General features: G+C 42.8%; 1 protein-coding gene across 6 annotated transcripts; it reads right to left on the bottom strand.

Annotated features, from left to right (window-relative positions):
- Positions 1–407: 407 nt before the first annotated feature.
- Positions 408–12,456, bottom strand: LOC134880954 (zinc finger protein 271-like). Of its 6 annotated transcripts, none has more exons than XM_063908012.1 (5): positions 11,998–12,456; positions 8,338–8,940; positions 6,996–7,532; positions 5,460–6,002; positions 408–4,547 (listed from the first exon to the last, which is right to left on the bottom strand). In XM_063908012.1, the coding sequence occupies exons 1-5, from the start codon at positions 12,179–12,181 to the stop codon at positions 3,259–3,261; spliced, it is 3,156 nt and encodes a 1,051-aa protein (XP_063764082.1). In that variant the 5' UTR covers positions 12,182–12,456; the 3' UTR covers positions 408–3,258. The 6 variants fall into 6 exon arrangements, with proteins under 6 accessions (XP_063764082.1, XP_063764092.1, XP_063764100.1 ...); XM_063908022.1 differs by having other exon boundaries at positions 7,002–7,532; XM_063908047.1 differs by having other exon boundaries at positions 4,210–4,547; positions 5,455–6,002.
- Positions 12,457–12,484: the final 28 nt, after the last annotated feature.

Below are 12,484 nucleotides of genomic sequence, written 5' to 3'. Positions count from 1 at the left end.
TTTACAACGTCTTGGCATTTAGTTTGTTTACATTCAGAATATACAATCGTAAAGACACTGAAAAATGTGTGCTTTTAGATCCTGGGATTTCTCCCTTGTGAGTGACAGAGCTGAGTGGCACTGCTTCATTCATAACGATAAGGTTTCCAAGAAGACATTCATTAATAGAGAGAACATTAACTTTCACGTCCATCAAACTGAAAAACTATCCAATTTCTTCAAGCGTGTAATGACTACAAGTTGTAAGGGAGTTTCCCTTTCCTGTAGTGTGATCTATAGGTTGTAGTGCATGTAAATGGTCTGCAGAGGCTAGAATCCCTGTGTTCCCTCCTGAGGGCGTTGCTACAGCCTACATGGAACTGACCGGTGAAGTAAAAGCAAGTTGTTGAGCAAATAAGAAAACCATCAGCATTGAATTTCTGCAATTCTTTATTCATACTCTGCTCACACAGCATTTATAATCCAGTATGAAACACTGTTGGACAGGAAGTGAGAACTGAGGTGGGAGAGAGGAGAAGCTCTGGGACCAGGAGCCCAAACACACTCACAACAATAAGGGGACAAAAACAAAGTTTAAATGAATTGTTATTGGCTATGGTGTGTTTTTGGTTGTGAGGATGTGAGGTCCACCCCCCACATAAAAACACCTTCAAGGACTTCCGGTGGAGAGAGGAATGGAGTAGACGCATGCATCGCGCTCTCCCGCACTGTTCTGAAAAAACATAGCTTTTTATAACCCAAATCCAACACGACTCTCTAGTAATATCTTCTACATGATTCATGGCCTCAAAAACTAAGCAGACTAAGGAAAAAGACACCAAAAGAGACGACTCGTCCGCCGGGGCTAGCCAGATTAGCATGCCCGCTCTGACTAGCTTGCTGGAGGAGCACCGCCAGTCCATATGGACAGCGCTGTGTGCTGACCTCAGGTCGGCGTTTGCTTCTCTTCAAGCTAAACTAGACACAGTACAGGCCACAGTGACTGACTTTGGTGAACGAATTGCAAGTTTGGAGACCAACGCCAACTTAACTGAAGGACGTATCCAGGCCCTCGAAGTATCATGCTCCACTTTAGCAGAGGCTTGTGCTAAGATCAAAACCAAGAACATGGATTTAGAGGGACGAAGCCGGCGTAGCAACGTCACGATTGTCGGCCTGCCAGAGTCCATAGAGGGTCCACGACCCACGACCCACGACCCTTTTCTCTGAAGTCCTGATGGAGATATTTGGGGACCAAGTGCTACAAACCCCACCAGAGCTAGACCGGGCCCACCGCTCCCTAGCTGCTAAGCCAAGACAGGGAGATAGGCCCAGGCCTGTGATCGTATGTTTTCACCGACACCAGACCAAAGAGCTGATAATCCGGGAGCCCGCAAACGGAGGAATGACCTGAAGTACCGTGACTCGCTGTTCTGCATCTACAAGGACTATTGCCCCGACGTCTTAGAGCAACGTACGGCCTACCGCGATGTCATGGCTAAGCTGTATAACCTAGGCCTCCGACCAGCTCTCCTTTACCCAGCAAAGCTTCAAATCACCAAGAAAGATGGCAATAACGAACGTTTCTCTTCTCTTCTCTTTCCCTCTTCTCTTTATGTTAAAATGTGGCTTCAGCTCTGACTTTATTGCATGGATTAGACTGCTTTATGACCCAACTGCCCATATCCTTACAAATGGTGTGAGGTCGCCCTCCTTTGCCCTTCGTAGAGGCCCCAGACAGGGAGGCCCCCTCTCCCCCCTCCTATTTGCTTTAGCTGTTGAACCATTGGCCATCTGGCTTCGGGGGGAGGAGAGAATCGAGGGTATCACCAGGAATGATGTCAACCACAAGCTGTCCCTGTACGCGGACGATTTGCTGTTATATGTATCAAACCCCATATAAGCTTGATATGACTCGTTGGTCCTCTCTCCCCCTTTCCCTAACTGGCAGAGTTAACCTGGTAAAGATGGTGATTCTCCCGAAATTCCTCTATTTCTTCCAGCATATTCCAATGTTGATGAGAAAATCCTCTTTTCAGCAGCTAGACCAGACAACATCGTCGTTTCTGTGGTTGAACAAGCCACTCCCCAAAAAGCTGGGCGGTCTCGCACTACCCAATATTACTGGGCATGCAGCGTTAACAAACTTATTCATTGGTTTGACAGAGGAGCTGACACAGGTCCCTCATGGGCTCAGATAGAACTACGGTCCCGCCTTACCGCGCGACTCCCTCTCAAGATTCATAATGTCTCACAGAACCCTGTTGTTACCAACTCCCTGAAAATGTGGATGCAATTCCGTAAACATTATGGCTTGAATGAACCTTCAGCTTTAGCCCCGATTGTTAAAAACCATCTATTTCCACCCTCCCTGTCAGACCCTACTTTTAATATCTGGCGAAACAAAGGCCTGCTGCATGTCAAGGACCTTTACAAAAAACAGTTTGACTGATTTACAGAGCTTGCAGCCAGGCTCGAATTACCCCACTCTCACTTTGTCCGTTTTCTTCAAGCCAGGCACTTTGTTGTTTTTTGTTTTTGCTGGGTGGGAAGGGATAATGGGTAACTAAGGTTCAGTCATAGAAGCCGTTCTGGCTTAGGTTAAATTGGTTGTTGTTTTCAGCATACACTGTAAGACAAACCGCTTACTACGTCTTAACAGGTCTACCTGGAAACATTGTATGTGTCAAGTATTTGCATATGAACGAAAACTCCAAAAAGATTTATAAAAAAGACAAACACTCAAAGGGCTAGGATACTAAATAGATTTGCACACTTTTTATTGAGTAACTTATGTACATATGTTCCTGTTTGGGTGGTAGATCGGTCTATTATAGAGGGTCTTGATAAACTCTATTGATATATACAGAATATATTTTTGAAATGCACAATCGTCGGGCTGGGCTAAGCCCCCGATGTTACTAGATCCAAGCAACGCCCGTCTGGATCTTCAAAACTGTACATGTGAAGTTGCCTCTTTTGCATTTGTGCTGTTCATCATGTATGTTCTAGAGAGTAGGGCTGTCATTTTTACAGTTCTAATTTTTAAAGTGATTTAAATGTGCCACCCCATCAAATAATGTCTAGACCCGCCCGCCCTTGTTAAGCTGCCTAAACTGTAATAAAGATAACACCAATAGCAGTATCTGCAGCAAAACAACAACCATGAAAGGCAAAAGAACACATCTGCAACTTCCCTCTTTTTTGCCGCTCTCACCAACACACTTGTGTTTATTTAGATATGAAAGCCGAGCGAAACCATTCTTGCAAACTGAACAGCTAAACGGTTTCTCCAGTGTGGACAGTCAAGTGTCTTCTAAGATTTGACTTGTTGTTGTAGCTTTTACTACAAACCGTACACTTGTATGGTCTCTCCCCCGTGTGGACAAGCAGGTGTTGTCTCAGATTCCTACGTGTTGTGAATGATTTACTACAAACCGTACACTTGAATGGTCTCTCCCCTGTGTGGACAAGCAGGTGTTGTCTCAGATTGCTACCTGTTGTGAATGATTTACTACAAGCTGAACAACTGAATGGTTTCTCCGCTGTGTGAACAGTTAAGTGTCTATTCAGATCTGACTTGTATGTGAAACTTTTACTACAAAAAGTACACTTCAAAGGTCTCTCCCCTGCGTGCAGAGTTGAGTGATGTGTCAGACTTGTAACTCGTGAAAAGCTTTTACCACAAACTGAACAGCTAAATGGTTTCTCCCCGGTGTGGACAGTCAAGTGTCTTTTCAGACTTGACTTGTCGGTGTAGCTTTTACTACAAAAAGTACACTTGAATGGTCTCTCCCCTGTGTGGACAAGCAGGTGTTGTCTCAGATTGCTACCTGTTGTGAATGATTTACTACAGAGTGAACAGCTGAATGGTTTCTCCCCGGTGTGGACATTTGAGTGTAGTCTCAGATTTGACTTATATGTGAAACTTTTACCACAAACTGAACAGCTGAATGGTCTCTCCCCGGTGTGGACAGTTAAGTGTTGTCTTAGATTTGACTTGTTGGAGTAACTTTTACTACAAACCGTACACTTGAATGGTTTCTCCCCTGTGTGGATCCTCATGTTCGACACCACCTCTCTTTTAGGTGTTTGTTGACAAACTGAGCTGCTATGAGGGGTCTCTCTAGTCTGAAGTTTCCCCTTGTGGACAAAGCTTCTATCACACTCGATGCCACTTCCTGGTACGGCGTTGTTGTGCAGAGGGGTTAAACCAGGTTTCTCCCAATTTCTACTGTCGTCAGTCTCATACTCAGAGGAGAGTGGAGTCGAGTATTGAGTAGCTGGTTGTAAAGGATGACCTGGATGTGATCCTCCACAGTCCTCTTCATCAGCTTCTGTTCTCTCTGCCTCTCGGTTCTCCTCAGTCTGGATTTCATTAAGCCATGAGGACTGAGCTTTCTCTTCACCCTCTTCTTCGCTCTTCACAGAAGTTAATCGGAGGTAAGTATCAGCCACCTCCTGCTCTATCTCCGGACTGGACTGGAGTTCCTCCTGTTCCTCTTTAATGTGGGGGGGCTCTGGATCCTCCTTCTCCAGACTGGAGCTACACGCCTGCTGCCGGGTACCTGTGGAGATAAATGAAATGGATGCAGATGTTAGAAAACTTTAAATTAAAAACACGTACTCTGTGTACTCTTATATAACCAGTAGATATAAATCCATATCACAACCTTGTGAACATGGTTCAAAACATTGTCTGAGCGAACGTCTGCAAAAATATATATTAATGAACAATCTGGGACATGTTCTCTGATCCAGATGTAGAGGAACACGCCTCATAAGTACTCCTGTGCATCAGCAGCTGTGTTCAAAAATGTCTGTATCAGCAAATGTTGATCAAAACAGGGCTGAATAGAGAGGTGCGGACCCCAAATGACCAGAATATGTACTCTTTCATAAATTCACATAATGGTGTGTGATTACATTTCCATTATCCTCCTGATCTTACTTTCGACTGCTTGTTGAATTTCTTTTTGGGAGTTCTTTGTAATGCTCTGTGGATCGGACTGACCAGTAGAGTGAAAGCAGGTTGTTGACAAAATAAGAAAACCATCAAGATTGAATTTCTGCGACTCTTTATTTATACGCTACTCACACAGCATTATAGTCCAGGTTAAAGGGCCAAAACAAAGCAGTCAAAAGGAGTTACACTGAAATAAAGCTAACACATTTATCCGTATCCGCGGCAGAAAACATTCGAAAGGCAAAAAAGACTATCTCTGCAACTTCCCTCTTTTTTTGCTGCTCTCACCAACACACTTGTGTTTATAAAAATATGACAGCTGAGCGAAACCTATCTCGCAAACTGGACAACTAAATGGTCTCTCCCCTGCGTCCAGAGCTGAGTGATGTGTCAGACTTGTAATTCGTGAAAAGCTTTTACCACAAACTGGACCACTGAATGGTTTCTCCCGTGTGGACAGTCAAGTGTCTTCTCAGATTTGACTTGTCATTGTAGCGTTTACCACAAACCGTACACTTGTATGGTTTCTCCCCTGTGTGGATCCTCCTGTTCGACACCACCTCTCTTCTAGATGTTTGTTGACAAACTGAGCTGCTATGAGGGGTCTCTCCAGGGTGTTTCCGCAGTTTCCCCTTGTGGACAAAGCTTCTATCACACTCGATGCCACTTCCTGGTACGTCGTTGTTGTGCAGAGGGGTTAAACCAGGTTTCTCCCAATTTCTACTGTCGTCAGTCTCATACTCAGAGGAGAGTGGAGTCGAGTATTGAGTAGCTGGTTGTAAAGGATGACCTGGATGTGATCCTCCACAGTCCTCTTCATCAGCTTCTGTTCTCTCTGCCTCTCGGTTCTCCTCCGTCTGGATTTCATTAAGCCGTGAGGACTGAGCTTTCTCTTCATCCTCTTCTTCACTCTTCACAGAAGTTAATCGGAGGTAAGTATCAGCCACCTCCTGCTCTATCTCCGGACTGGACTGGAGTTCCTCCTGTTCCTCTTTAATGTGGGGGGGCTCTGGATCCTCCTTCTCCAGACTGGAGCTACACGCCTGCTGCCGGGTACCTGTGGAGATAAATGAAATGGATGCAGATGTTAGAAAACTTTAAATTAAAAACACGTACTCTGTGTACTCTTATATAACCAGTAGATATAAATCCATATCACAACCTTGTGAACATGGTTCAAAACATTGTCTGAGCGAACGTCTGCAAAAATATATATTAATGAACAATCTGGGACATGTTCTCTGATCCAGATGTAGAGGAACACGCCTCATAAGTACTCCTGTGCATCAGCAGCTGTGTTCAAAATGTCTGTATCAGCAAATGTTGATCAAAACAGGGCTGAATAAAGAGGTGCAGACCCCAAATGACCAGAATATGTACTCTTTCATAAATTCACATAATGGTGTGTGATTACATTTCCATTATCCTCCTGATCTTACTTTCGACTGCTTGTTGAATTTCTTTTTGGGAGTTCTCTGTAATGCTCTGTGGATCGGACTGACCAGTAGAGTGAAAGCAGGTTGTTGACAAAATAAGAAAACCATCAAGATTGAATTTCTGCGACTCTTTATTTATACGCTACTCACACAGCATTATAGTCCAGGTTAAAGGGCCAAAACAAAGCAGTCAAAAGGAGTTACACTGAAATAAAGCGAACACATTTATCCGTATCCGCGGCAGAAAACATTCGAAAGGCAAAAAAGACTATCTCTGCAACTTCCCTCTTTTTTTGCTGCTCTCACCAACACACTTGTGTTTATAAAAATATGACAGCCAAGCGAAACCTATCTCGCAAACTGGACAACTAAATGGTCTCTCCCCTGCGTCCAGAGCTGAGTGATGTCAGATTTGTAACTCGTGAAAAGCTTTTACCACAAACTGGACCACTGAATGGTTTCTCCCGTGTGGACAGTCAAGTGTCTTCTCAGATTTGACTTGTCATTGTAGCGTTTACCACAAACCGTACACTTGTATGGTTTCTCCCCTGTGTGGACAAGCAGGTGTCTTTTCAGATTTGACTTGTATGAGAAACTTTTACTACAAACCGTACACTTGCATGGTTTCTCCCCTGTGTGGATCCTCATGTTCGACACCACCTCTCTTCTAGATGTTTGTTGACAAACTGAGCTGCTATGAGGGGTCTCTCTAGTCTGAAGTTTCCCCTTGTGGACAAAGCTTCTATCACACTCGATGCCACTTCCTGGTACGGCGTTGTTGTGCAGAGGGGTTAAACCAGGTTTCTCCCAATTTCTACTGTCGTCAGTCTCATACTCAGAGGAGAGTGGAGTCGAGTATTGAGTAGCTGGTTGTAAAGGATGACCTGGATCTGATCCTCCACAGTCCTCTTCATCAGCTTCTGTTCTCTCTGCCTCTCGGTTCTCCTCCGTCTGGATTTCATTAAGCCGTGAGGACTGAGCTTTCTCTTCATCCTCTTCTTCACTCTTCACAGAAGTTAATCGGAGGTAAGTATCAGCCACCTCCTGCTCTATCTCCGGACTGGACTGGAGTTCCTCCTGTTCCTCTTTAATGTGGGGGGGCTCTGGATCCTCCTTCTCCAGACTGGAGCTACACTCCTGCTGCCGGGTACCTGTGGAGATAAATGAAATGGATGCAGATGTTAGAAAACTTTAAATTAAAAACACGTACTCTGTGTACTCTTATATAACCAGTAGATACCAATCCATATCACAACCTTGTGAACATGGTTCAAAACATTGTCTGAGCGAACGTCTGCAAAAATATATATTAATGAACAATCTGGGACATGTTCTCTGATCCAGATGTAGAGGAACACGCCTCATAAGTACTCCTGTGCATCAGCAGCTGTGTTCAAAATGTCTGTATCAGCAAATGTTGATCAAAACAGGGCTGAATAGAGAGGTGCAGACCCCAAATGACCAGAATATGTACTCTTTCATAAATTCACATAATGGTGTGTGATTACATTTCCATTATCCTCCTGATCTTACTTTCGACTGCTTGTTGAATTTCTTTTTGGGAGTTCTTCGTAATGCTCTGTGGATCGGACTGACCAGTAGAGTGAAAGCAGGTTGTTGACAAAATAAGAAAACCATCAAGATTGAATTTCTGCGACTCTTTATTTATACGCTACTCACACAGCATTATAGTCCAGGTTAAAGGGCCAAAACAAAGCAGTCAAAAGGAGTTACACTGAAATAAAGCGAACACATTTATCCGTATCCGCGGCAGAAAACCTCTCTGAACTTCACGTTATTCGCTGCACTCACGGACACACTTGTGTCTTTGAAAATACCACCGCCGACTGAAACTTTTTTTGCAAACTGAACAGCTGAATGGTTTCACCCCCGTGTGGACAATTAAGTGTTGTCTCAGATTTGACTTGTATGAGAAACTTTTACTACAAACCGTACACTTGAATGGCCTCTCCACTGTGTGGATTCTCATGTTCGACACCACCTCTCTTTTAGATGAAACTGAGCTGCTATGAGGGTTTGCTTTCTCATGAACTGTGAGGTGTATGCTCAAACATGACCTTATCGAAGAGGTGTAATCACAGAAGGGGCAACGATAAAGTGTCTCTCTAGTCTGAAGTTTCCCCTTGTGGACAAAGCTTCTATCACACTTGATGCCACTTCCTGGTACGGCGTTGTTGTGCAGAGGGGTTAAACCAGGTTTCTCCCAATTTCTACTGTTGTCAGTCTCATACTCAGAGGAGAGTGGAGTCGAGTATTGAGTAGCTGGTTGTAAAGGATGACCTGGATCTGATCCTCCACAGTCCTCTTCATCAGCTTCTGTTCTCTCTGCCTCTCGGTTCTCCTCAGTCTGGATTTCATTAAGCCATGAGGACTGAGCTTTCTCTTCTTCACTCTTCACAGAAGTTAATCGGAGGTAAGTATCAGTCACCTCCTGCTCTATCTCCGGACTGGACTGGAGTTCCTCCTGTTCCTCTTTAATGTGGGGGGGCTCTGGATCCTCCTTCTCCAGACTGGAGCTACACGCCTGCTGCCGGGTACCTGTGGAGATGAATGAAATGGATGCAGATGTTAGAAAACTTTAAATTAAAAACTCATTCTTTTAATGGGAAAACACGTACTCTGTGTACTCTTATATAACCAGTAGATATAAATCCATATCAAGCTGGTTAAAGCGCAAATCCCAGCAGTTTCTCTATTGGCTCACTTCTTCTGTTCTCCAGAAGAATCAGAAATCCTTCAGTAATCCCACGGCAGGGAAAGGTGTGGCCTTGACCATTCTCAGGAAATGATCATACGGATGGGTTTGTAATTACCATGCATATACTGTCCCTTGTCTGTCCACAATTTCAATAGACTGAAATGTAAATTGCCTAATAGTTTGCATTCTCTCCGCCTGGAGTGTCTTTTTCCTGTAGAAGTGCTGCTTTTCTGTTTTAACTGGGTGAGCTGGCTGTAGAGCTAGCTGCTGCTAACATTGGCCCTTCCAGCTGTTGTTCATTTCCTACTAGAATCAGCCCTTAAATCAGACTGTAGTTCACCTGCAGTAAATCCAGCAGCTACCCTGCAGTATACAAAGCATTCAAACTAGCTGCACCTTTACCAGCTCTGAGAACACTTTAATGATCAATCATTATAAAACATATCAGAGATATTATTCTGAAATGGACCAATCAGACAATGACTACTTTTACTGTCGCTGCTTTAAGTACATTTAGAGGAGAGTACTTTCTACTTTCACTGGAGGAACATTTAGAATACTTTCACTGTGACAGAGTATTCCTACACTCTGGTACTTCTACTTTACTCAAGTATAAGATCTGAGTACTTCTACTTTACTCAAGTACAAGATCTGAGTACTTCTACTTTACTCAAGTACAAGATCTGAGTACTTCTACTTTACTCAAGTACAAGATCTGAGTACTTCTACTTTACTCAAGTACAAGATCTGAGTACTTCTACTTTACTCAAGTACAAGACCTGAGTACTTCTACTTTACTCAAGAACAAGACCTGAGTACTTCTACTTTACTCAAGAACAAGACCTGAGTACTTCTACTTTAATCAAGAACAAGATCTGAGTACTTCTACTTTACTCAAGAACAAGATCTGAGTACTTCTACTTTACTCAAGTACAAGACCTGAGTACTTCTACTTTACTCAAGTACAAGATCTGAGTACTTCTACTTTACTCAAGTACAAGATCTGAGTACTTCTACTTTACTCAAGAACAAGACCTGAGTACTTCTACTTTACTCAAGAACAAGACCTGAGTACTTCTACTTTACTCAAGAACAAGACCTGAGTACTTCTACTTTACTCAAGAACAAGATCTGAGTACTTCTACTTTACTCAAGAACAAGATCTGAGTACTTCTACTTTACTCAAGTACAGGATCTGAGTACTTCTACTTTACTCAAGTACAGGATCTGAGTACTTCTACTTTACTCAAGTACAGGATCTGAGTACTTCTACTTTACTCAAGTACAGGATCTGAGTACTTCTACTTTACTCAAGTACAGGATCTGAGTACTTCTACTTTACTCGAGTACAGGATCTGAGTACTTCTACTTTACTCAAGTACAGGATCTGAGTACTTCCACTTTACTCAAGATCTGAGTACTTCTACTTTTACTCAAGATCTGAGTACTTCCACTTTACCAAAGTACAAGACCTGAGTACTTCTACTTTTACTCAAGATCTGAGTACTTCTACTTTACTAAAGTACAAGACCTGAGTACTTCTACTTTACTAAAGTACAAGATCTGAGTACTTCTACTTTACTCAAGTACAAGATCTGAGTACTTCTACTTTACTCAAGTACAAGACCTGAGTACTTCTACTTTTACTCAAGACCTGAGTACTTCTACTTTTACTCCAGTACAAGATCTGAGTACTTCTACTTTTACTCAAGTACAAGATCTGAGTACTTCTACTTTACTCAAGTACAAGAACTGAGTACTTCTACTTTTACTCAAGTACAAGATCTGAGTACTTCTACTTTTACTCAAGTACAAGACCTGAGTACTTCTACTTTACTAAAGTACAGGATCAGAGTACTTCTACTTTTACTCCAGTACAGGATCTGAGTACTTCCACTTTACTAAAGTACAGGATCAGAGTACTTCTACTTTACTAAAGTACAGGATCTGAGTACTTCTACTTTACTAAAGTACAAGATCTGAGTACTTCTACTTTTACTCCAGTACAAGATCTGAGTACTTCTACTTTACTAAAGTACAAGATCTGAGTACTTCTACTTTACTAAAGTACAGGATCAGAGTACTTCTACCACCTCTGTACTTTTTAGTACTCATTTGTCTAATGAGCGGATTACTTGTAGCAGCAGTTTCCCAGTATGGTTTAGAGCAGTGGTTCTCCGTTTTCCATCGTAAATAAATCGGTTATTACCGATATCATATTTAATCATATTTAAATTCAAGATTCAAGAAGCTTTATTTATCCCGAGGGAAATTGAGGTGCAACAGTTCAATACAAAGGAGGAAGGAGAAATATACACTCAATATAACTAAACTACTAAATATACACTAAATATACACTAAATATTACTAAATATAAACTAAATATAAACTAAACAAACTATATATAAACTATAAAAGGCCATTTATCTTGTGGTACTTTGTTCTGCCAGCTGAAGCTGCTGCTCCTCAGAGAGGAGAGAGAGAGAGAGGAGAGGCTGTGAATCCTTTAGATTGTGGATAAGGGTAGATAGCCCCCATTGTTCTGGGGGTCAAAATTAAAGACAGCCTACACATGTTTTAGTTATTATAAATCAGACAGAATCTGATGGGTCACCACCTACTAAATGTTAATCATCAAACCGGGGTTCTTTTTTCTTTAAGTGTTTTTCTATCTGAAGTAAGTTTGTTTTGTTCAGAAGACGATCACATCGTGACAGCAGTTTTCCAAACCGTTTCTGGTCTCCCACATTTCCAGTCAAACGGTTACCGCACGCGCAGCATTAGACATTTCGGCCTTCAAAATAAAAGTGGACTTAAAAATCTGCGACCCACTCCTGGGTCGCGACCCACTAGTTGAGAAGCACTGGTTTAGAGTAAACATAGAACACTTTACAAACCTGCTCTGTGTAGCCGGACTTCCGGGTTTAAAAGGGCGTCCAGTAGTTTCTTTTGTCGCTGGTTCTCCTTTAAAGTGGACTCCAGTTCCTCTGCTATCCTCCTCTGAAACACCTCAAAGATCTCCTCAGCAGCTGCAGTCAGCCGCTCGTTGACAAAAGCTCTCAACGTTTCGACTTCAAACATGTTTTAGATTCAATCACAGCAACTTTCCCTCCGGATTCAACACGCAGAGCTCTGCTGCTAGGTCACGGTTGCCTCCGTCTCCAGCTAGCGAGCTAACTTCCTCGGCTTCGTGGGGAGATCTCTTAAGCAATGAACACCACCCACTATTTTCACATAGGTGTATTTCGACACTGTTCGTCCACTAATAATACCGGTTGGTCTCTCAAAGGAACGCTGTGTGGTCGGTCTCTGAGCAGATCGCACGTTATGCTAACTTCTGTTAGCAAGCTTGGCTTCCGGAGTCTCAGCGGGAACTTCTTCTTC

Source organism: Eleginops maclovinus, chromosome 2 (genome assembly GCF_036324505.1).
Source record: "Eleginops maclovinus isolate JMC-PN-2008 ecotype Puerto Natales chromosome 2, JC_Emac_rtc_rv5, whole genome shotgun sequence".
NCBI lineage: Eukaryota > Metazoa > Chordata > Actinopteri > Perciformes > Eleginopidae > Eleginops > Eleginops maclovinus.
This window is presented reverse-complemented; position numbering and strand designations above follow the sequence as displayed.